The sequence below is a fragment of the Lissotriton vulgaris genome, chromosome 6, assembly GCF_964263255.1.
Source record: "Lissotriton vulgaris chromosome 6, aLisVul1.2, whole genome shotgun sequence".
Lineage (NCBI taxonomy): Eukaryota > Metazoa > Chordata > Amphibia > Caudata > Salamandridae > Lissotriton > Lissotriton vulgaris.
In genome coordinates, this window is record NC_141694.1 from 595,007,401 (window position 1) to 595,031,859 (window position 24,459).

General features: G+C 46.4%; 1 protein-coding gene across 1 annotated transcript; it reads left to right on the forward strand.

The window, feature by feature from the left end:
- On the forward strand, positions 1-22,987 carry LOC147707752 (trypsin-like). Its single transcript, XM_086925241.1, has 3 exons — positions 1-256; positions 1,369-1,505; positions 22,806-22,987. Exons 1-3 carry the CDS (start codon positions 127-129, stop codon positions 22,953-22,955), a joined length of 417 nt encoding a protein of 138 aa, XP_086781367.1. The 5' UTR covers positions 1-126; the 3' UTR covers positions 22,956-22,987.
- Positions 22,988-24,459: the final 1,472 nt, after the last annotated feature.

The following is a 24,459-nucleotide window of genomic DNA, read 5'->3' on the forward strand; positions in this document are numbered from 1 at the left end:
AACACCTTGGTAGCCTACCTTGGTGAATACGATACGACTGTCGCTGAAGGCAGGGAACAAGCCATACAAATATCTAAAGTCATCAAGCATCCGAACTACAACTCCCAGAATCAAAATAACGACATCATGCTGGTCAAGCTTTCTCAGCCGGCACAGTACAACCAGTACGTCACTCCGATTGCTCTGCCAACCAGCTGTGCAGCAGCTGGTACCTGGTGCCTCACATCTGGATGGGGAAATACAGTGACCAATGGAGGTAAAATGGCGCTGTCCGCGTCTTTTTTTGCATGCATAAACAGGTGCATGGTATTATGTCTGTGTCTGAGAACAGTATAACAGCAACGTAGGTCATTTCTATGTTTGTCTCTACACAATATTGCAAATTTGCATACTAATATCCTGCAGCTGGACATTTTTCTTTGGCTTCTGTAAGACTATAAGCTCCTGCGCTAAATTTATAAAGAAATGTACAAAAATATAGATGCTATTTCCACGATCAGCGGAAAGTATATTCACAGTTTAGGATTAACTAGGGCTAGGATAGTTTTTAATTACACCTGTGTAATTGGAGTTGTTTCTGTAAAAAAAGTACAAAAAAGACTTACTCCCTCGCCGCGCCTCTCCTCTATTGTCCCATTGTCGTCTCCCCTGGCCAGAATGGAACAGGGAGCACCCAGGCTGAGGCTCCCCTGGACAAATCACTATGCTGCAATGCAGCATTGTGATTGGTCTGAGTGCCGGAGTATGGTGCTCAGCCAGGGAATGGGAGCCTGGGCTTGATCTCCCTCAATGCAGCCTGAGTGGAGAACATGCTAAGTGCATATGACTGCTTGGCAGCCGCCAGACGGCCGTTCAAACAGCCATGGACACTTACAGTGTGCCACCATTCCTCCCCCTGCTCCTCTGTCACCGGAGCAGCCCCGCCCGCTCCCAAAGCTGCAGCAGAAGGAAAAAATTAAATGATAATAACCTCGAGTTATTCTCATTTTATTTTTCCTTCATTTCGCAAAGCACTGTTGCAAAGCACTCGGGTGACGGTCCTCCACCTTAGAGGAGGGGGTGCCACTGGATAAATGCAGGGATATGCTCCTCGCATAATTGTGTAATCTTGCTGTTGCAATGGTTGCGTTTGGAGGTACCATTCCTTCTAAAATAGGTTTTGCAAAAAAAGAAAATGAGCAATAACTGACTTTAACAAAATAATTCACTCACAAAAACTTTTTTTACAAAAGGAGTCATCCTCAAATAAAAATTTCCGAAATGTGCATATCCTTGCAATCTTCCCTTGTACAACATTTTGCTTAAATTAACTGAGTGTTAGTAACAAATCCTCACCTTGTTTCATCAGATGGCATCTTCTTCTTCCAGTGGTGTATCCCAAGGTTCTCCAGTGCCTGAATGTACCGATCATCTCCAACGCACAGTGCCAGCAAGCCTATCCGGCCTACTACACAAACAACATGATCTGTGCCGGGTTCATGCAGGGAGGGCAAAGCACCTGCCAGGTGAGAACATCAGTCTCTGCTCAGGGTTGCAATACAGCACTTTGCTCCTTATGTACAAAGGGTGTTAGCATTTGCAAACCCTCTGATTAGGTAAATAAGAGGGTTGGTAAATACTAAAACTCTTTTTCAAATGTACTAAACCCAGTTAGTGCATCTAAAAAGGTTTTCCAGATCACTAAATGGGTTTAGAAATGTTTTCAAAATCTGTATTTGGAATGGGTGTGTTTTGGACGTCCCTTCCAAATGGCGATTTTGTCACTGATGTATCGATATTTTGCCAGCAAAATCTAATTGCAAAACATTGAAAAGTTACTGACTTCCAAGCAGCGTCAAATTGAGAATATGGGCAGTCGGGCATTGGGTGATGGGCTGGTGCATACGGGGCACCTGTGGCCCATGCCTTTTTAGGGCATTGGTCAACCGCCCATAGGGCCCTATTGCCTTTCATAGCACCCGCCAGGCCCCTGTAATGCGTAATATGCAAACCCAACCCAGAAGCAGTGCCTTTCACTTGAGCCCTCCACCTCCTGGCCTCACATTCAAGTCATGGTGGGCATGGAGGGTGGGCGCTGGGCCTCGCTGGGAGCCCTGGTGATTTAATAGCTGTTGTGCCTACCTCAACCCTACCACTCGGCGTTGTCTCAACATCCAGAGATTCCGGCCAAATCATATAAACCGCTGGTACCTAAAATGGATTCGATCTTGCGTCATATAACTGATGCTCATATAAATATGCCTTTGTTTAGCTTAACTATCAGACACCATCAATTAAGGCAGTTTAGAAATACATTTTAAAGTGCTTTTGACATTTCCTGTTTAAAGTACATAATGATCAGACAAAAAAGCATGCTGGCTTTTGGGGATTTTCTTCATTTTCATAACAGCCAGGACATTAAAATTAATTTTATGCTGGTAAAATAACCGGTTAGGTTGCACCCTTAACCAGAGCCGATGTGTGGCCCTTGGACCATTTAATTTCATCTCGAATTTAGGAATTCGATGTAATATATAAACTGACTGTATGTATTTTAGAAACTTTCATAATGTATAAGATTTTAAATATAAATAAGTTTTTAACTCCGATTGTATATATACGTACAAATGAGTTTTCTATATTTCCCCTATTTCACTCATAATGACATGGTACTGGCTTCTTATGACTTATATTTGCGTTGTGTTATGTATCTATTCTATTTTTAACAAATGTACGCTTTTATGATATCAAAGTTTATATCGAAAGAAAGCTTTTTGAATTGAATTGAATTGAATTTCATCTCGCCCGCTCGGCCATAAGCAGTGTTTATATTTTTCACCAATGTTACTGGCTATAAGTTTTAAAATGCTTAATTATTTAGGCATTTCTCTATAAAGGAGTCAAATGAGACAAACCAAATGGTGTTTCATGAAAGGTCCTGATCGGGGAATGTGGGCCACTTTTTGGGACTGCCCGGGCCTAATTGTGATCACAATCCGACTCTGCTACCCAACTTGAGATGGTGACTGATTTGCAAAGGTGAAGGGAGGTCCCTTTGGACTCCTTGTCCTTGGGGAATCTTGAAAAAAGCTTCAGGGACACTTGGCAGTGGTCCACGGGATGAGTGTCAACTCTCACTGAAGCTTATTGAAAAAAGAAACCATTTTTTTTAAAAAGCTGTCCTAGTTTCTTTTAAGCTAAACGTGTGTCATAAAAAAATGATTGCTTAATATAAAAGCAATCACAGCCAAGGTGGCCTGCTTATCACAGCAGGCCACCATCTCTGTGAAGATAGCGAATACTAGTGGGTTATGTGCAACCAACCTCGTTAATATTCATGAGGTGTGAAAAATTGCAACCCACTACAATTCGATATTTTGTGAACTGACCTGTGACTACATAGGGTAGTTCAGAAAATACCAATTCATTCGGTAAAAGTCAGTGCTCAAATTGTGACCACTTTTACAAATGTATTCTTTGCACATGAGGGCCTTCGTGTTCTATGTTAGCATAAAAGATGGGTGTAACTATAACACAGCCATCTTGAAATACTGCAGGGTTTTCTAGCTTTGTTAACAAACAGGCTTTATCAAATGAAAGAACGATCTCAGCAAGGGCCTGCTGCTGTTTGATAGCAAACAGTGGGTGATCTGTAAACTTGGAATCCCATTCCAAGTTTGTGTCTGTCCAAAGAGAGTTACCTGCAGAATTCGGATATTTTAGTAGGGTGGGAATACCACATTCCTGGAGTTTCCAACCCAGACATTTCACCAGCTATAATCTGATGACATTTATGGATAAGACGAATCCCAAAAAATGCATAAGGATGAAGGGAGTTGAGTGGAGTAACTTCTGTTTCCGTGGTAATTTATAAGGGCCCACCCATAGTACCACTCGGTATACCACAGTATCTCTACATCCCTGAATGACCGTTTTCTGAGGAATCTGTATTTTGGGAGAAAGAACACCAATGCAATATTTTCACCAAAGTTATAATGTGGGTTTTAGCTGTGTTTTTTCAGATAGCCAGAAAGACAGCCCTATAAACGAGTGAGTACTGCAAAACTACATTCTCTATTTTTTAAAACCCTTTTTACTTCTCAAACTATAAGAACCTTTAACATCTACTCCTCCTCTGTAAGAATCAGGAAGCCCACTCGCAGTTCATGTGCTTAAGGAAGTAAAGTTAATATACAATACATTACTGCAAGGCTGAAGGTATCCACACATTTTTTAGGTTGAGCCTACAGCAGCAGTTTGTATGCGCTGCTCACTTTGCGAGGCATGCAGTATTCAGTATAGCGTGGAAGCTCTGTGGAAGCTCTGTCCACTATCCGCCCATCATTTTCATTGGCTTAGGTCCTAAATGCTGCCTTCCGATTCGTTTTCGGCTTGTTAGTCCCTCCTCATGACGGCCATGTTGTCATTTGTATCCTTCCATGGCTACTGGCCCCTTTACTTCAAACACTATTTTCTTCCCATCCCTCCCCCTCACCTCCTGCAGTCCACGAATTCTCGGCCCCCCCGCACCCTCCTCTCCCGTTCGTGCCATCTTGCCCGCCTGCACTCCCGTTTCCAATTTAATAGGTCTCGCGTAAATGCAAGTTCTATTGCATTGCAAATGCTTGTTTTTAGAGTTCTAAGTACTATTTTTTTTATTTAGTTTGTCCTACATTCTTCAGACAGGACGTTGCGCGCTGAGGGCGCTTTCAATTTTGGGCACTGTTTTTTTAATGTAGCAGCTAGACGAGGGTTGGGGGCATACGATAGTTTGTTGTCTCCAATGAGAACAGATACGTAACATAAGAGGAAGAAATTGGTGGCCTAATGAACGGATTTTAAGAAGGCGATCGCAACAGCGGCAACTTGCAATATGGGAGGGTGGGTAAAGAACCAGCCCCATTGGTGACAAGACTCAACAGTAACCAATTAGAATTTAAGGCAGGGTAATGGCAGCGAATAGGATAAACACAAGGTGGGTGCTTGGTCTGACACTGCAAGGGAGAGTTTTCTGTGGTGTGGGTGCACACGTTCTAGCAGTTGTTTGCAGCTGCTGTGCAGACCAAAGCAGTAGCATCCACCATCATTGCCCAATCCCTCCAAACAAGGAGATGCCATGCTGCACGACAAGGAGGAGTACGGGAATGATTCAGCCCTCTTGCAGGGCGAGGAAAAGATGAACAGCTGAATGAGGAGTACAACTATGAGGAGGGTGTCTATGAGACCCAGGCCAAGCGGCTCAAGACTGATGAAGATGGCGAGCAGCTACCTACGTTACGCACAAGGACGACGTTTGGCAAAACCACTGGGTGATTGGTCTGGGGTAACCGAGCCATGCGCCTCCTATAAACACCCTGACTGAAGGTTCAATGAACAAAGGAGCGCTGCTGTCGGTAGCGTGGGTGGTACTGATAATGGGAGAGGGGTAAATGCAGTACTAAACACAGGGACACATAGGCCGGCTATATGCATTGTACTGGCAATGAGAAAGAGTACATGAAGAAGTTCTGCTTCAATGAGTAGTGGGGGGTATATTTCATCCGATATTGGGGTTCGACACCTGAGATGTTTGCTTATATTTGAAGATTATCTTCTGCCCCATTCTATCCAGATCACTGTTTAGTGGCAGCCCTCTTGGGGCACATCATGCTGCTATCTGGTATCGAGATTCCGCTCCTGTACCCAGCACGGTTGAAAGGTGGCAAAATGCCGGTTTTCTTAATACATCTTTAATTAAAATTAGCTGGCGCTGCCATCTGGTCTCGGGCACCCTTTGTGGGTCCATGTTAAGGATGGTCGCCGGTACTGACAGTAGTTTGTGTTTTTATGAAGAAAAAGTGAATTTAGAAATATTTGCATGATTTCCTCCATCTTTATGAGGCACCAGCATGGTATTTGGGTTATTAACGTGGATCGCCTCCAGAGTTGCATTAAGCAGGGCATATGAAATGTTGATGGTTTCTCCCCCACAGAGCACGATACCTGGTAGTGTATAGGAACAAGCATTTTTTGCAGCATAACATGTGCGCTATTTCACAGAGCGCCGAGCGTCTAATTACTGCCAGCTCCGGTCACTTCTGCCGTTTTCTTTCTTCGCGCGCTTTGCCTCGCGTCTAGCGCGCATGCGCCGGTGTTCCGCTCTTGCTCCAGCGCGGCACGTCATCACGCCAGGCGCCGGAGACTAGAGCGCAACACCACATATCTCCTCCTTTTACCAATAACATAAACAACAAATGGTGGTGCAGTTCATTAGTCACTCATATCATAGTCTTTGAAACGGGGGGGCAGAGTGACTGCTCTCCCGGTACGGGTTTGTCTTACCGGAGTGAGCTCTTCCCTGTTACCTTCACCGGGAAGACTCCTTCCGTCCTTCTGTGTGTCTTTTTCCTTCTCCCCAGCCGGGGCCGTGTTTGTCACTGCTCCTTCCTCTGTTCATGATTCGTCGTTCCTTTCATTGTCCTCTAGAGCAGGTCTTTCCTTCTGCCTCTCCTTACTTGTCTCAGTCTCTTCCTCTCCATTGGTTTGCCTCTGTTCCTCAGTCTCTTCTTCCTTGTCCGCCGGCCACTGCATGATCCTGTTGACCTTAGCCATACGGTCTAGGGACCACACTCTCCCATCACTGAGCAAGGCTGCTCTACCATACACTTCTTGAACCTGTAGGGGTTTGCTGTACTTGCTTTCGCCTTTCTTTTGGAGAGTTGGGAGTTCAACTCTAACCCATTCCCCTTTTTCCAGGATGGTGTCTTTGGTGTTGTGCCTCTTGTTGTAATGTGCAGCGTACACTTTTTGGGCTTTTTCCAGGTTGTGTTGTACCACTGCCGGCGACCATTTGCTAGTCACTGTTTTTTCTCTCCATACCACATTGTCTCTTGTGAAGGGGAACCTGCCTTCCAGGATTTGGAAGGGGCTGTATCCTAGCACCGTCGGTGTGATCCTGTATGCCCACAGCATGCCTTGGACTTCCAATTCCCACTCTTTCCCTTGCATAATGGCTGCCTATATGGTCCCCATCAGTACACGGTTGAACCGTTCTACTTGCCCATTACATGCGGGATGGTATAATGCTGTGTGTTTGGACTTTATCCTATTCCTCTCCATGTACTTGTTCCATTTATCCGAGGTGAACTGTGGCCCATTGTCACTCAATATCGTCCTCGGTATTCCTCGGTATTCCTTCCCTCAAGAACAGTGAGGTGAGAAATCTCAACACTGCGTCCGTATCCATGGATTCTTGCACATCTATCTCAGGCCATTTGGAGTATTTGTCTATGACCACGCACAAGTATTTGGCTATACCTCTGTTGTCGAGGACAGGACCTAGTATGTCCACTGCGATATCTTCCCAGGGGTTCTGGGGCCGCTCAAATTCCCCCAGCGCAGGCCTCAGGGGTCTCAGTATTTTATCCGCTCCTTGGCACTGGACACACTCTCTGACTTGCTTTTCTATCTGACTGTCCATTCCTGACCACCAGTACATTTGTTTTACTCTGACCTTCGTTTTCACGATGCCTAGGTGACCGTTTTCATGAAGCTGGTTCAGTAGCAACGGGATTAAAGTCACTGGAGGTATCACTTTATCACCCCGGTACATAAAAATGCCTGAGTCACTCATCGACAATTCCTCCCTTATTTCGTAGTACTTCCTCAGGTCCGCTTTGAGGGGCCGTTTTTCTGGCCAACGAGATATTGTTTGACTTCCTCCATCTCGCTGTCCTTCTCATACGCTTGGGCCCATTCTTGCCTGCTGATCGTTCTCTCTGAGTCGGCCATTTCTGCCACCATCTCGTCTGTGTCAGGGGGGGTCACTGGTGCGTCCTCCATGGCGGAGGCTCTGCTCAAATAGTCCGCTACTTTATTCTGTGTACCCGGCAAATACTCCACATCATATGTATAGTCCAGCAACTTGAGTGTCATCTTAGCGATGCGTGGAGTGGCTGTGTCGTGGCCGCAGGATGTTAACACCTTAACCAACGGTTTATGGTCCGTTCGTAGTTTGAAGCGGGTGCCCCAAATGAATTGTCTGAATTTCCCCATAGCCCATGTAACCGCCAGCATCTCTTTTTCGATGACGCTATATTTCTGCTCGGTAGGGGATAACGCCCTGGATGCGAAACTTATAGTTTCTATTGTGCCATCCTTTCTCTCCTGTGCCAGCACTGCTCCCAATCCTTTTTCGCTGGCATCCGTTGTCAATATGGTGCTGCCCGTTGGGTCATATCCATGTAGGGGTACTGCTCCACTAATGTTGTTCTTCAGACCTTCAAATTCGCTCTGTGCCTCTTCATCCCACTTAAACGACGACTTGTCCCTGATGAGCTGACGGAGTTTATGAGTCTTGGTGGCAAAGTGTCTTACAAATTTACTATAATACTCCACCATTCCGAGGAATGACCTCACTTCTTCCTTGTTGACTGGTGCTCTGGCATCGCAAATGGCTTTCACGTTCTGCCTTTTGGGGGATATTCCTTGACTCCCTATTTCATGACCTAGGTATGTGACGGATGACATGCCCAGCCTACACTTACTCCACTCGGTGGTGAGGCCTTTTTCTTGTAGTATTGTCAGCACCTTTCTTAGTTTATTGTCATGGTCTTCTTGGTTTGTTCCCATGATCAGGATGTCGTCCTGGAAGTACTGGACGCCTGGTAGATCTTTAAATAGACGGTGCATTAACTTCTGGAACACCACAGCCGCTGAGGCCAGACCAAACGGCATGCGGCGGAATTGATAACACCCAAAGGGTGTGATGAATGAGGTTAGTTTTCTGCTCGATGGGTGCAAGTCAATCTGATGATACGCTGATGTGAGGTCAATTGTAGAGAACCATGACACTCCTTTTGTTCTTGCCAACATTTCCTCGATCCTGGGTAGGGGAAACTTCTCCACTATTAAGCACTTGTTGATCTCGCGGAGGTCCACGCAAAAACGTACCTTGCCATTGGGGTTCCTGGCTACGACCAACGGGGCCAACCATTCTGAGCTGTCAATCGGTTCAATTATCCCCTGGTCTTCTAATCTTTGGAGCTCCTGCTGGACTGCGTCTTTAATGGCAATGGGGATGTTCCTGACCTTGTGGGACACCGGGCGGGCATCCTCCTTGAGGAGTATCTTGTTCACGAATGTATCCAGTTTCCCAACCGTGCCTCCGAACACATTGGGAAAGACCCGCTTCAGTTTGTCTTGCTGTGGCCAGCGGCTGTCTTCAGTTAACAGGATTTGCTCTTTGCCCCCTGGATCCAACTTGATTCCCAGGTCACCTTGGTCCCTCCAGCCTAGCACAGAGGGTCCCCGCTCTGCCACATATAGCTTGCAGATGGCTGATCTACCTCTGAATTCGAACTTCAGGGCGCGGAAACCCACCATGGGAATTGCGTTGCTGGTGTATGAAATGGGACGGATATCTGGCGGGTGTAGCTTCGGACCCAGGGTGGGCACAAAGTCTTCACCCATACCGATCGCTGTACTATAGAGTAAGGAGATCCTGAGTCAATTGCAATGTGCACTTTCACTCCTCCTATGAGCATGTCCGTGCGCGGCTTGTCTGAGCGCTTGCCTGTCACCTCTAACACCTAGTCATCAACGCATAAAGCCATGTCGTCGTCTTCCAGGTCTTCTTCAGTCAGGTCCTCTGCCAGGGACTGCCCTATGCACTTCACCATGGATTTCTTCCCTTTCTTGCGGCATACTTTCTCAAAATGGCCGACCAGGCCACAGAAGGAGCATCTGGCGCGAAACGCTGGTCACCGTTTGCCTTGCGCAGAGTGAGCAGTACTCCCGCACCTGTAGCACGAAAATTTACTGTCCATGGGCTGTCTACCTGAAGATGTTTGCTTCCCTGTCCACCTGGAATCCTGCTTCCTTTCTCCCGTGGATCCCTTTTGCTTATAGGTTGAAGGAGCTTCGTCAATTTTATTGACCATCTGCCTCTGCGTGCTCTCCTTTTTGGCTGCGTCCGCTTTCTTTACCATAGCAATTACGTCTTTCAGCGACGCTTCTCCCTGTGCCCACAACTTGTCTTGGACCGACTTGTTCGTGGTGTGCATGACTATTTGGTCCTTGATGTATTCGTCTTGTAGCTGCCCATATTTGCACGTGATGGCTAGACGTCTCAAGGCTGCCACGTAGTCATCTATCGACTCTCCTTCTTCCTGCTTTCTTTGCTGGAAGTTGTACCGGTCGATGGATACGCATACCGCTGGTCGATAGTGGTTGTCTAGGTCTTCTAGAGCATTCTTGAAGACGTCATCCTCCGTGTCTGGTCTCTCTTTGGGCACAATGTTCGCAAACACACGTACCCCTTCCGGCCCAGGTTATGCAGTAGCAACCTCTTCTTCCTAGCGCTGGGGAATGGCTCACCGTTTTCATCTTCCAAGGCCTCCACATAGTTCTTGAAATACTCCCTCCAGTCCTCCCATTTCATCAGGGGTTCGCCCGGTCTGGGTAGGAAGGGGATGGGTGCCGTTAGCGCTGTTGCCTGGTTGCTCATTCTTGGCGCTGTACTGGGTCCTCCGTCTCGGTTCCCTGGGCTGCCTGGTGCGCTGGGGTTCCCTTCTCTGTCAGAGTCGTCACCTTGGCTGGGACTGCCTGGTGCACTGCTAGTTCCACCTTGTGTGGTGCTGGGGAGGTTCACTCCTCCTACCTCCCTATCACTGTCCCATCTTTCTGCCAGGGTCTCAGCTACGTGCCTCTCTGCGCGCTGTGCTGGTTCTGACTTGCTCTGATGTGGCTTGGTGCCACGTGGTTGCAGGCTGCAGTGGATTTGCGCTGCTGCCACGCTCTGTTGTAAATAGCGCTGCTGCTCTGGGCGAGCTCACCTTGAGGTGCCCCTGTCTACAGCCTCTGACTTGCTGTAATCTTCTTGTCCTCTTATTGCTGCTTCTCCTGTGTAGCTGCGTGGGGTTAGTGGGGTGCTCCCAGTCCTCGTCGCCACTGAAATGTTGATGGTTTCTCCCCCACAGAGCACAGGATACCTGGTAGTGTATAGGAACAAGCATTTATTGCAGCATAACATGTGCGCTATTTCACAGAGCGCCGAGCGTCTAATTACTGCCAGCTCCGGTCGCTTCTGCCGTTTTCTCTCTTCGCACGCTTTGCCTCGTGTCTAGCGTGTATGCGCCGGTGTTCCGCTCTTGCTCCGGCGCGGCACGTCATCACGCCAGGCGCCGGAGACTAGAGTGCAACACCACAGCATACTTTGCATTTTCCTCGTTCTGCATCGACCTTTGTGCTCTTGCTACTCAGAATTTCACAGATCCGGTGCCCAAGCCGACGCTGGTTTTTAGAGCCTTCATTAAAAATAATGGACGCCAGTGCAACTCTGTATTCAGGCACAAGTAGGAGATGACAAGTGTGATATGTCAGTCCTTTGCCAAGCAGCACTCATCGAAAGGTCCGGCACAGGGGTCGTGGTAGGTTGAGTAGACCCAGCGACAGGGAATTAGCTTCTGGTCGCTAATGTTACATTCTCCTTCCTCGGGTCATAAAGTATAATGATGCCTAAATGGCGAAGTTATGCCACAGCTCCTCTCGGGTAACCTCTAAATGAAAAGCAATCCTAACCTGGATGTATTCTGTGAGCGCGAGACTGACAATCTGCCAGCCGCTGCTATGGGGTATATTTCACCCTTTACTTGATAAACTTGTGAACACTGTCTGAGTATTGGTTCACCTCATTAGCGCTTGTTTAACACCCAAATGTACCATCAAGCAACAGAAAGTAGACCGGTCCAGCTTTGTCAAGGGCCTTTCTCTGCACCGCAACACGTGTCGCTGCATTTTAAATAAAGTTTTAACTGTTTGGGCTAAACTATAGGTAGACATACATGGGTAAGAGTAGCAGAAGGGAGGTTAGACCAAAAGGGGAAGAAAGAGACGGGGTGGGAAGATTGCACCAGGGAAAGAGAAATAAGTGAGCTTGTGATCCTGGAACAAAAAAAACAATAATTGTTTCCGACGTTAAGGTCATGAACCAGGATATAGTCGACATCCTGGGAATGCCTTTAAGGGAAAAATCAGTGAAACGTTTTTTTCAGAAAGTATGTCCTGAAGAGAATTCCTTAATTAAGTCTTTCTGCCGTGATTTGGAGGACGAACTCTGCCCTTTGCTTCCTGTGGCTGCTACTCCTACCACTCGCCACATCCGCTGCGCGGGTGCCGCTTCGTGTTGCTTGGTGACACTCGCTGCTTTGGACGCTATGGGGATTGTCTGTGGCCATTCTGGTGGTCCTTGGGTGCGGTGCTGCAGGGACTCGCTTTCCCACGAGTCCCTGCCCTGAAGTTTGCACCTGGGCCTCACTGACTCGCTGACCCGCCCACTGGCAGCAGAACGGCCTATTTAACGCACTCTGATCCCTGCTGTGTGGGAGCACCCGGGGCGAAGCCCGGGCAAAGGGCGGGTGGTCTGTGGCCGTCAGGGGCTGCAGGAGGCTGGGCTGGGCCTACCCTCTAACATCTGGCTTAGGACCTCCTCCTGTTTTTTGGACTTCGTCACAGTGAGTCGTTTTTTGTTCGACATCACCATCTGTTAGTGGAAAGGCCCTTTACATTTTCGGGACTCTCTACGAAGCGGCCCATATTGTCTAAGTCTTACTTATCATTTATTGTTGGCTACATTATGTCTACGTGTACTCCAAATCCCTTACCCTCTACTGTAGGGGTTTCAATACTAGGACCTTTAGATAAATATTTTGTCAGGGCTAGTCGAAAGATAGACAGAGAAATTGCCCTGGCTGAGAGACGCTCTGAGCGCCGTTTATCCATTGAACTCCTTAAAAAACCCCCAGAGAAGCGGTTGCCATCAGGCTCCTCGGGGCAAGTTCTTCCTCTAACATGCGCAACTGATCCTGTGGAGAATGCTCTGGTCTTACAGTCTAGTAATGCCCCGTCCCCTTGCTCCCTCCTAATATTCCTCCCAGTCATGGGGCTCCGCTCCCTCCACCAGTTCCGGCATCACTGGTAGTGAATAGATCTGTCCATACCAAAAGGAAAAGGACTTCTAGCCCGCGCAAAAGTTGTTGTCCCAAACCCTATAAGGAAATTAGGAGACTTGGCACTAGGGAGGGTGCGATCCATAACGGTGTAGGGCCGGGTGTAAGTAGCCTCCAGGGGGTCAAGGAGGGTGCATCCCCCAGCGATATAGTAACTAAGCCAGGTGATGATCCGTCTATAGACTCTGCCGAGCCCCCACCCCATGAGATCCCCTCTACTGCTTTAATAGAGAAAATGCTGAAATCTTTGCTGATCCCAGTCTTAGAGTGAGTCAAAGGACTGGTTGAGCGGTTGGACAGGTTTGAGCAGGCAACCCTGGACAACTTCTACTCCTTAAAATCTCTCATTAAGCTACACTCTAGAACTAGGGAGGATGTTCCAGGGGGGGAATCTGCTGCTCGGGCGACCCCCATATCCCCACAGGACCTATCTATTGTAACTGGAACAGCCAAAGGGGTGGCAGCGGTAAATGTCTACACTGTACCCAATGCGGCCTCTGACGGGGATATCCGGAATTCTGGGTTAGCCGCAATGAGCTCAATGAGTGCTACAGACCATCCAAACACTACAAAGGCCAGTAGTGCTCCTGTTAAGAAGCTTGTGCGTCCCGAGGCTCCTGGCAGAAATGGCCATGCTAACCCCAGAAACTCTGGCACTAGCAAAAGTTTTGAGCAAGTACAACCTAGGAGAATTAGCTCCATTCCTCTACCTGGTAGCCAGCCTGATGTGTTCCCTCCCAAAGAGGCCCCTAGAATACCGCCCATGGACTTACCACCAGACTGTCAGCCCTATGTTGCCATTCTTACTAATGTTTCACCCTTGAAGGCTGACCAGCAAGAATCCTACCAAATGCTAAAAAACAAAACAATGCATGCGCTAAGAATAAATAGACCCCTCCCTAGGGAACTTTATGGTTTGATCCTTGGTGTCAGAAGGGTAGGGTGGGTAGGCTACGGGCATAAGCAGTTTGAGGGTGACTGTGTGGTGGTTAACTTCAAGGATGTTAGGGTTGCCCAAACAATTTGCAACCAGAATCTGGAGACTGGTGTTGCGGGCATTGGGGTAGTAGATTTGACCTACTTCTACCCGAGTTCTGTAGGCAATTTATGTGGTACCCACCTGAGAGGAAGATGGAAGCATAACTTTATCCCTCCCGAGAAACACTTCATCCCTCTGCCTCTTCAGTCAGCAGCATGGTCTGGACCATACGGGAGGATGCCAGGATATTGAAACAACACCCCTGGGGTGGTTTTCCTGCCCTTGAACCCGGGTTCTGTGCCAGTGCCCTCTTTTCCAGGCTCTGGTAACGCTAGCCTGCCTGCCTTTTACACCGGTTGTATGTAGCCGCCCAATTCAGGATCTTAACCTGGTTGTTGGGATCCAACAAGGAGAAAGCGCACTTTGGACACCACCCGAGAGGGAGGGAGTATCCAGCCCCGAAGCCCGCGACTAGCCCCGAAGCCCGCGGCGAGCCTGCTGCTGCGGATCCTGATTTAAGGATTCTCAGCTGGAACGTTGCAGGTATTCTGAGGAAGCTGGCTCTACCCGATTGGAACACCCTTGTGGAAGGCTACTCTATTTGTATTTTCCAAGAAACCTGGAGTAGGGAGCCTTGTCACAAGGTAGGCTTATCTTCCTTCTTTATACCAGCAGTGTCCCCCCTCTCGGGGAAGGGCCGCCCCTCAGGAGGTCTCCTTATATGGGTTGCCATTTCACTTGGTTGTCAAGTCACTCAGCATGTGACAAATTCACCAGATATACTGAGTATATCAATGAAGGGACCAAGGAGAGGGCTGATTTTGGACATCATTAATATCTACGCCAGGGGCACGAAGGGAGGCTCACATTCACCTATAGTATCAGAGCTGGAGTCCTTGCTTAGGCAGCGCCCCATTAGTTCCCATGTCCTGGTCGCAGGGGACCTAAATTGCACGTTCGAGCACTTAGGGCTGGAGGACACCTTGGGAACCTCCGATGAAGATATTAGGAGAGGGATACCAGCTCTAACTATACCCCCCATCAGGAGATGGTCTCAAGTGGTGATCCACATTAACTTCCTAATTATGGAATTCGGCCTCAGGGCTGTTAACGGAAGGACGATGTCAGATCCCTCTGGAGCCCATACTTACAACAGGGAGCACCACAAGTCCAGGATTGATTATATTCTCCTTGACGTAAAATTGTGGACCTTTGTGCAGGATATGGAGGTACTCTCTTCAGTTGAGAGTGATCACAACCTACTCTCTCTTGCACTTCGTCCTTTGTGGAGCGGGAACCTGGGGGCGCTTACGCTTCATTCAGCGCCTACCCCCCAGGAAGTATATCCTTCCAACTGTGGCAGACGCTTGAGATGGAGCACGCTCATCTTAGATGAAGAGAAAATGCTAGCTATTGGGGCACTTCTAGTTACAGCCCAGTCCTAATTGGATTTGTTGATCCCCCAGTCCGGGGAGGTCACAGTGCTTTTTTGTGACACAACCAAGGCCTTGAGTGATCTTTTCATTCTCCCAAACAAGTCCTCACGTATTTGTAAGAGCAAGAAGACGCCCAAACCGCCGGGTTGGTATATTCAAAAATGTAGGGGGATGAAAAATGCCCTGGTTAGTGCTGTTAAAAACAAATCCCAGCCTGTAATCAGACTGGCTAGGAAAGAGTACTCCAAGACTACCTCTGCAGCAAAGAGAGAATGGGAGGACAGGTTCTGGGCGGATCTCATGGAAGCAAGTACGGGCAGGGATGCCAGAAGCTACTGGAACCTTATTAGAACTAGGGATAAGCCAGATAGCACTTTGCTGACGTGTAATATTCCTGCTCAGAACTGGTTCGACCATTTCTCTTCTCTCTATACCCCTATTACGGTGATGTCTAATACCACCTTACCCATGGCTAACTCTATAAGGGGGTTTTGAGGGCATTCCATTTACAGCCAGAGAGGTGGAGGGTGTAATTAAATCATTGGTGCCTCTAAAAGCAGCAGGGCCTGATGGGATACCGGGCGACTTGCTACGGGCTAACCCCAAGGAGTGGGGGAAGCTGGTTTCATCATTGCTTAACGCTATTTCTGGAGGTGCGCCTGTACCAGATCATGGAAGGGGGCGGAGGTTGTCCCGATATTCAAAAAGGGGTGTCGGGACAACCCTGCCAACTACAGGCCAATAAGTCTCATCGACTCATTCCAAAAAGTGGCAGGGAAGGTGATTTTGGGAAGGGTCCTCCAGTGGGTGGACGACAATAATATCCTGTCGGACCTCCAAGCTGGATTTCGTTCTGGAACTGGGACTATTGAGCAGGCTTTCAGACTGGCACTCTTGTACTGGAAGGCGGTGGTGCTGGGCAAAGGCACTCTATATTTGGCCTTTATAGACCTTAAAACTGCCTTTGACCTGGTACCAAGGGAGGAGTTGTGAAAGGTTTTGTCTGAACCGGGGCTGCCTCCGTAAGATTACACGCTGGTAATTTTGCACAGGTGCGATGGGGCCCAAATGGCGAAAAGACTGACAGGATTCCTGTGGGAAGGGGTGTCCATCAGGGATGTGTGCTAGCCCCCACTCTGTTCTCTCTTTACGTGAACGGAGTGGTTGAGCATTTGTTAAGGAATCCTTCCGATGCGCCTTCCCTGGCGGGCAAACGGATTCCGACACTGCTTTTTGCAGACAACACCCTTCTCATTTCAAAGTCCCCCATGGGCCTCCAGACTCTCCTGAACAGTTTCCTGGATTTTTGCTCACGGAGGGGATTGGTAATCAACACAGACAAAACCAAGTACTTGATTATGAATCCCCCAAAAACATCTGGACGACCTCCGACGCTGAATTCTGTTCCATTGGAGAGGGTATCTGAGTTTGATTATTTGGGTATCCGCCTTAATGACTCATTTAGCTGGAACTCCCACATTCAAAAAATGCTCCTCGGTCACAAAAGGGTGGGTGGAGCATTACTTAAGGAACAACCCTCCTCCACAAGCAAACCTATAGCCCCATTCGTGGAGATTTATAAAGCTAGAGGGGTTAGCGCTGCCCTATAGGGGACGGAGCTGTGGGGTACCTGCAACCTGGATGTTCTAGCAAAATCGGAGACCAAATTTCTGAAAGACCTGATGGTTCTCCCGATGAGTACTCCTACTGTTCCAGTGCTACTTGATCTAGGCTGCAAATCGATCAAGGACCAAGCGCAACTACGCCTCCTGCTTCTTTGGGCTCGGTTGTGGCGGGTGCCCGAACTAGCCTCCTATGCAGAAGCGTTATCAGAGGAATTGGCCATGGAAGGCTGGTCTAGGATTAAATGGTTCAGGGATGTAAAACGGCTACTAGTGGAGTTAGGGCTAGGCGATGCATGGGCATTGAGAACAGCACCACCTAAAGCTATGATCAAGAAATTGTACTGGAACTGGGTCTCTTCCAAACTATTTTCAGATCCAAGTCACTGTAACTCCACTGTAGCCTTTGTGAGGATCAAAGACGTGGTGGCATATGAACCTTACTTAGACATGATCTCCATCCCTCTCAACCGTGCCATCTATTTTAAGTTCAGAGTGGGGACCTTACCAGTAGGCGAACTAGTTGCCCGTTGGAAATCCTCTTACCTGCTTTCCCCCTTTTCTGCCCGTTGTCCCTCATGCATAGAGTCGGTAGCCCACATTCTTTTTGAATGTCCGGACTACTGTGCACCCAGTAGGCGTTGGCTTAAACCTTTATGTAGACTTTTAGGCACCCTTCATCATAAAGTGGCGTTACGCATTTTAATGTCGGATACATCCACTTTGACCGTTTGTGCTGTGTCAAAATTTTTAAAGTGGTCATGGATGATTCGTGGAAGAAGGCTTACATTGTCAATTTAATTCTGTGTTAACTGTTTTAACATTTTTATCTTGTCCTCCCCTTTTGTGTAAATAGGTAATGATTTTAATAATTGCTATGTTTTATACTTGTTGTACAAGCTTTTATGATATTTTTATATCGAAATAAAGCCTATCAATCAAAATCAATCAATTAAGTTTTTCTCCAGAATCTAATTTTGCCATATTATCACTCGGAAAGGAAACTCTGGTACAGGGAGGTAGACATCACTTCTCTTTTTTTAATGTTATATCTGATACAGGGCCGGCGCTAGGCATGGACAATATAGGCAGCTGCCCAGGGCCCTGCGCCTGCTCGCAGTCAAGGGGCCTCGCACCTTTAAAGACATCAGAAGTCTGAGGCAGAGGGGGCCCCTTAAGAGTTTATATTTTTCTTTTTTATGTCAATCTCCCCTGCTGGACCGTCTCTCTGGACCTAATGGCTGCATTTGCATATTGATGACAGCAATCAGACAGGTAATTTGAGTGCCTTTGCCTGTAAAGTGGCCCGCCCCTGTATGAATAAAAGACAGAATGTCCTTCAGGGCCACAGCAAAGGATAGAGTGGCGATGGTGGCGCATCACATTGGAAACTGCTCACCAAGGACAAGTGGAAATGGAACAGAGAGGCGAATAAAAGGGGCAAGACAAATGAAATACAGTGGGGAGGAGCAGATAGGTGTGTGCGTGGCATTGAGACAAGAGGTGCAGGCAAAAGTGGATGGAGCGGGGTTCAAAGTGTGCTGGGTCATTCAAGTCTTAGACCCGGTAGTAAATTAAATGGACATTGAAAAGGGGCCCTATATTCATGTCCTTAACTTTGTTAGCAAAAAACATGAATCCAGTGTCTGCACAATGAATGAAAGTTTTGAAAAGCAGGTGATGAGATGGACCCGCTCTCCATTTTTGCCCTCACCCTCAGAGGGAAAAAACATTCTTAAATCTGCAGCAGTGCCACCCATTGCTGCCTTTAATGCAACTTCAACAAGACTCCTTATAATTCTTTCACAGTCTAATCATGTCAGAACTGGAGTATTTTCAATATTATATACAAGGAACCTGTAGATGCTGCTAATTCATCTTATGCAACTAATAACCACTGACAAAGCCAAGAGTACTGGCTTGTTGTAGGTGTAATTTTACTTGCTGTAATATTTATCTGGAGGCAATGACAGATTTTGTCCTCCCAGCACTACTGTCATGTCAGCATGTAGGCTATTGTTTTGGCTAGTTGTTGACCTGCTGTATGGTCAGGTGAGCCAGTTTTTACTGTTGGTTTGTATGATATCAAAGCAAACATTGCCTGCAGCAAACTCAAATCAGTGCAGTCTTCCATACCTTACAAAAAACGTATACCGCATGTCTTTACAAGTTTAAAACCGCCCTAGTTTGAAAACATGGGGCACTTTTCTAGCTAACTAACTCGCTAATGGGGGCCCCTTTTATTTTGGTACAGGGTCTATTTTCTGTCCCAGTCTGATGCTGCATGTTAGGTAGGGCCACTGGAATTATGCGATTGTGCGGTGGGGGCATTTTCTGCATAATTATGCATTTGACGTATTTGCCACATAATCCATCAGCTGTTGCATAATCTACAGATTTTTACAACAAAATTGCTTTCTATCTCAAACAGTTCAAAAGCTACTAAAAATGCAGCGACACGTCTTGCCACATGTGGGAAGGCCCTTTGAAACGCTGGAATAGACAACTTTCTGTTCCCACTGCTAAATTTGGGTGTTAATTTTGGTACTAAAGGGGTGCAACCAGTGCCCAAACAGTGTTACCAAGTTTAAAAGTGGCAAAAAAATGAAGTAATACTATTTTAAAATGTGCCGGGTTATGTCGCATAATTTGCCTTTTCTTGCCACATAATTTACTCACCCTGCCACATAATTTAACCCTCTCCTGCCACATAATTCCAGTGGTCCTGCTGTTAGGGTAATCAATGGCAGTAATTTTGTTCCTGTTAATATTTTCCATGCTTTACTTAATCTTGCATTCCCATAAAGTGCTAGCTGTTTCCAGCATGTGTGTTTCTGTATTTCATCTCACAGCGTATTACTCTTGGATGATGCTCCTTTTGTACTGAGCCGCCTCCAGGTGTCTATAACAGGCTACTGTTGAGCACCTTGGAGTTGAGGCAGCAGGCAGTATAACTTTCACACTGTGCCTGTCTGTGGGTGAAAAAGGTGTTCAGATTCAATGACCATTCAAAATGTGGCCTCTCTGCAGAGCACAAAGAGCAATGGTCCTGCATTCCAGTTGTGATTCTATGCAACTGTGTGTGAAAGAGCTACTTATTGGTCAAAACAATAATGTGAAAGAAAATGGTTGTTAGCTGTTAACTGTGGGGGTGAGGGGTAATTTTAGTTCAAAGGAAAAATAAAACTTTCTTAGCCGGCCCGATCTGATCCCGTGTCGTATCTGCTTAGGGCCTCACATGTTCATATTGTGCCCGGGGCCCACATATCCTAGGACCGGCCCTGGTCTCATAGATTTGTAATAGCTCGCTATTAGTCAGTTGCTCAACCCCTTCGCTGTGTTGCCTGACTCTTTTGTCCACCGGCACCCAGGCTAATGTGTTGCATAGCTAAATACATATAAGGTCCCAAAGGCAAGACTGATTGCTTTGCAAATGCTTGTCTTAAGAATGTTTTTCTTCTGAAGAAAGTATGAAATAAGAAAGCAGGGGCGAATTTGTGGTGGATGGAAATGCCATTTTCCTGACTGCGGCTTATGCACCTCATTGTCAGAAGAAAGCGTATATTGGTGGGCATGCGAAGTGACACAGATTGCAGCAGCATTCAACTTTCACATAAAAAGGCTACATTCTTCTGAGAGCTGACGCAGTTACAGTGTCAAAAATGTTTTGCGTTGCCCAAAAGCAAACCCCTCCTTTTGTATGTAAACGGGAAGTAACATGGCGGAGCTAGACAAAGAGGCCCATGACTTGGTCCAAAGCCAATCTATTAAAATAGTGAAATAGCTTTGGGTGAGTGCAGGGGCAAAATGAACCAGACTCAAACAAGGGGAATGAGGCACAGTACGTGATATTCCTTCGCGTAATATTTGCATATATTACGTGGTTTACAATTTGCTAGTTGTCATCGTGTAGGAATTTGTGCTGAAGAGTCTATCTCATGTACAAAGTCCCATCCAAGATGCAACTGTCTCCCTTTTGCACTATAGCTGAATGCCTTACCCCTTATGAAGGCCTTACGCTGCTGTTGCGTCGCTTTTCAGTGATGCTGCAGCGGCGTAACCAATGCACCATACTGCACCCTATGTACCAGATGCGCTGCTTTGTAAATGCCTGGGCTACATTATACCTGCGTCAGGTATAATGTATGCAGGGTGGGCGTTCCCATGTAAAAAAGGCTTCCAGAAGTGGCGCAGTGAAATCCATGAGATTTCACTGCGCCACTTCTACGACTTGACTGCCTCAAATCCTGCTTCAAGCAGGCGTAAGGTTTGACGCAGGGCTTTTCACATGCGACTCGCCCCATGTGTAATGACACATTGCTGGAGTTGCGTCAGATTATGGACACGCTCCAGCAATGCGTCATTACTGCGCCACCATATATGTCAGGATGCCTGACGTATCTGTGCCATCCTTGTGACATGGAGTGTCGTACTGTAAATATGGCGCATCCAACTTGTCGGAGGGAGGGCGTAATGAAAAGTGTTGCATCGCTGTTTTTCCCCAGCGATGCAACACTTTTCTTAAATGAGGTCTGAATTTTGTTGTACAAGAATCTCCAACTACATCATTGTCACGCTGTTTGTAGAGTTAGTGCTGCACACTTTTCCACGTTCTATCACTGCAGCACTGCAGTTTTTACACAGGGTTCCTCCACTCAGTGGCGTAATTGATTGAAATACTGTAATAAGATTAATAACAACAATTACCCGTCACCTGGAATGGAACACATGATTATTTAGCCCCTTGCTTGTTCTAACTCCAAACATCAAACATCCACAAAGCTGATTGAAAAAGAGGAACTAGGTTACTACACAGACTTTTTGTGAAATTAAAATGAGGGGGACCCGCAGTTGCCTACTCGTTGGATCGCGTTAAACATGCCGGGTTGGTGCAGTTTTGCAGATGGACCGTGTGATATTGCCCCAGTGCAAAATGTTGTTGCTGCAACAGTCAGCCTGCCCAGATGTCAGTACTAAATGTCACTAGCACCAGTATAATCTATGTTTCCTGAAAACGTGCATGAAAAGCTTTAACATTACTCAAAAGATTGTGGGGCATATTTAGAAGGGCATTGCGCAACAGGAAGGGCACTTTTAAAATAGTTCCTGTGGCACAATGCCCTGCTCCATATTTATAAAGTGGCGTTAAGCAACGTTTTGTGGTTTAACCCCTTCGATGCTGATGACGAGCTCAGCTCGTCATCAGCCACGGAGGTCGTGTGCTGATGAAGAGCTGAGCTCGTCATGTAACATTGGTGTTTACATTTTTCAGCACAGCGGAAAAATGACCACCGCAGCGATGCGGTTAACACCACTTTGGATATATGGTACCCTTTCAGGCAGGGTTCCACCGCAACACCAATTGCTTTTTGATGCTGCCCCGATTTACAAGGATCTGAGGCAGGCCCAAAAACGAACACAATGCAAGAGCAGGCGTTAGAAAGGCAAAACAAGGAGATATACTTTTATTTCTCCTTGTTATTGCTTTTTCTATGTGTGCCGCATTCTGCAGTAAAACGCCATCTATGATTGGTTAAATGCGGGAAGGTGTCCCTTCCTGCACATACACAATCAATAAAAAATGTCAATTTGCTACTTCTACCAGGACCTCTTAATCACTTCCATTTGTTACTGAGTTGTATGTGATTGGATATCATTTGCAAATGACATGGCATTTTAAAATATTTACTAATTCGGTAATATATTTGCCATTCATATTTTTCAAGTACCCAAAACCTATTTCTTAACTGTCTGTTGAACAAATGACAATTTGTAATGCACCATCTTTCTGTTTCCTTTTCAGGGAGACTCTGGAGGACCCCTCGCATGTAATGGACAGCTTCAGGGGGTTGTGTCTTGGGGATACGATTGCGCCATGAAGGGCCACCCAACTGTATACACCGAAGTCTGCAACTATAATGCCTGGATCAATCAAATCGTGGCCAATAACTAATGCAATAAAAGCTTATAATTATATTAAAAGTATCCCCTTAACCAATCCAGTGTCTTAAGGAAGCCATGAATGTTAATAATAAGGCCATCTATAGAATTCATATACCAGACCCATGATACATCTCAGTTTTGCACCCCGAGAAGTTGTATACCGACTGATAGACATATACATACCTTAGTAGCCTATTCTACCATTTGTACTCCAGGTATAAATAAAAGAAATTGTTTAAAAAAAACTCTAGTATCTTTTTCAATGTGCCGTGCCAATTTGTGATCTCCCGAACATATTTGCATATCGCTACTTTAAAGTCTTTTAAGGATCTCCAACCTTTTCTGTACTGAGAGCTACTTCTATTCCATGTAACGCATTGAGAGCTACTAATAATATTAGTTTTATATAATCTCTATTTTTTATGTATATTATTTCAACCAAGCAAAAGCTTTCTAATTTAACAAGCTGGGCTGCTCACAGGTGAGCTATTCAGAGGTAGCTTCAGGGCTACAGTAGCAGTTGGAGACCCTCTTGTAAACCATATCTGGCCTCCATTCCATGAGAAAGCACCAGGCCTGACTTTTAAATGCTATTGAAAATGCATGATATACTGTATTTCCTCATTAAACATAGTTCTGAATCTGCACCTGTCCCAGGTAGAGCATCTTTTAACTGCTAGTATGCATAAAAGGTTGAAGTCAATTTTAACTCTGTCAGTGTTTGTGCATTGAGAGTGTGTTTTAGTATGCTCACTTACCAAGCGTGCATTAAGCCTGAAAATAACGCCTCAAAATAAATGTGGCTTTCTTACTTTGTGTAAACTGGCAGCATGTTTTGTGTGTGCAAAATTGCCACAAGGATTCTTGTCTATGTTCCTTCACCTAAAGAGGAATTTTCCAGGTTCTTGGTGAAGGAGAACAACAGCTGTCTTTGCAGAATAGAGCTTCTCTGCTAGCTGACCTTGTGACAGGCTTCACTTGTTCAATGTGATAAAGTAATTATTCGTAACCTTTTGACTTCTGTGGATCCCCACTCAATCATTTAAGGAATCTGGAGACCCCCTCCTCAATCGTTATTGGAATCCGGGAACCCCTCACTGAGTTATAACTAGAAGCCCTGGACCTCACCCTAGGCATTTTCGATGATTTGCACCACTAAATAATAAACAAAAAAACCAGAAAAAAGCATTAGTCAAACAATACATGATTGATGAAACATATAAAAAAATAAAACTTTTAAATTTAATGGGAAGGTTGGACTTTTTCAAAATTCACCTGAGGTCATTCATCGTCCATACTACAGTCTGTTAGATGTACTTGCGCTGCTACCACGAATCACCCTGAGGACACTAACTTAATTTTTAGCCCCCAATTTAAAGTTTTTTTTACATTTTCAGAAAGTTATTATTTTCATTATTCATGTACATTTCATTCATAGTGAGGTAGTCTGGCTCACTGGTTAGAGGCGGCAGACCCGAGAGCAGAGGACGGCCCGGGACCAGGGTTCGATTCCC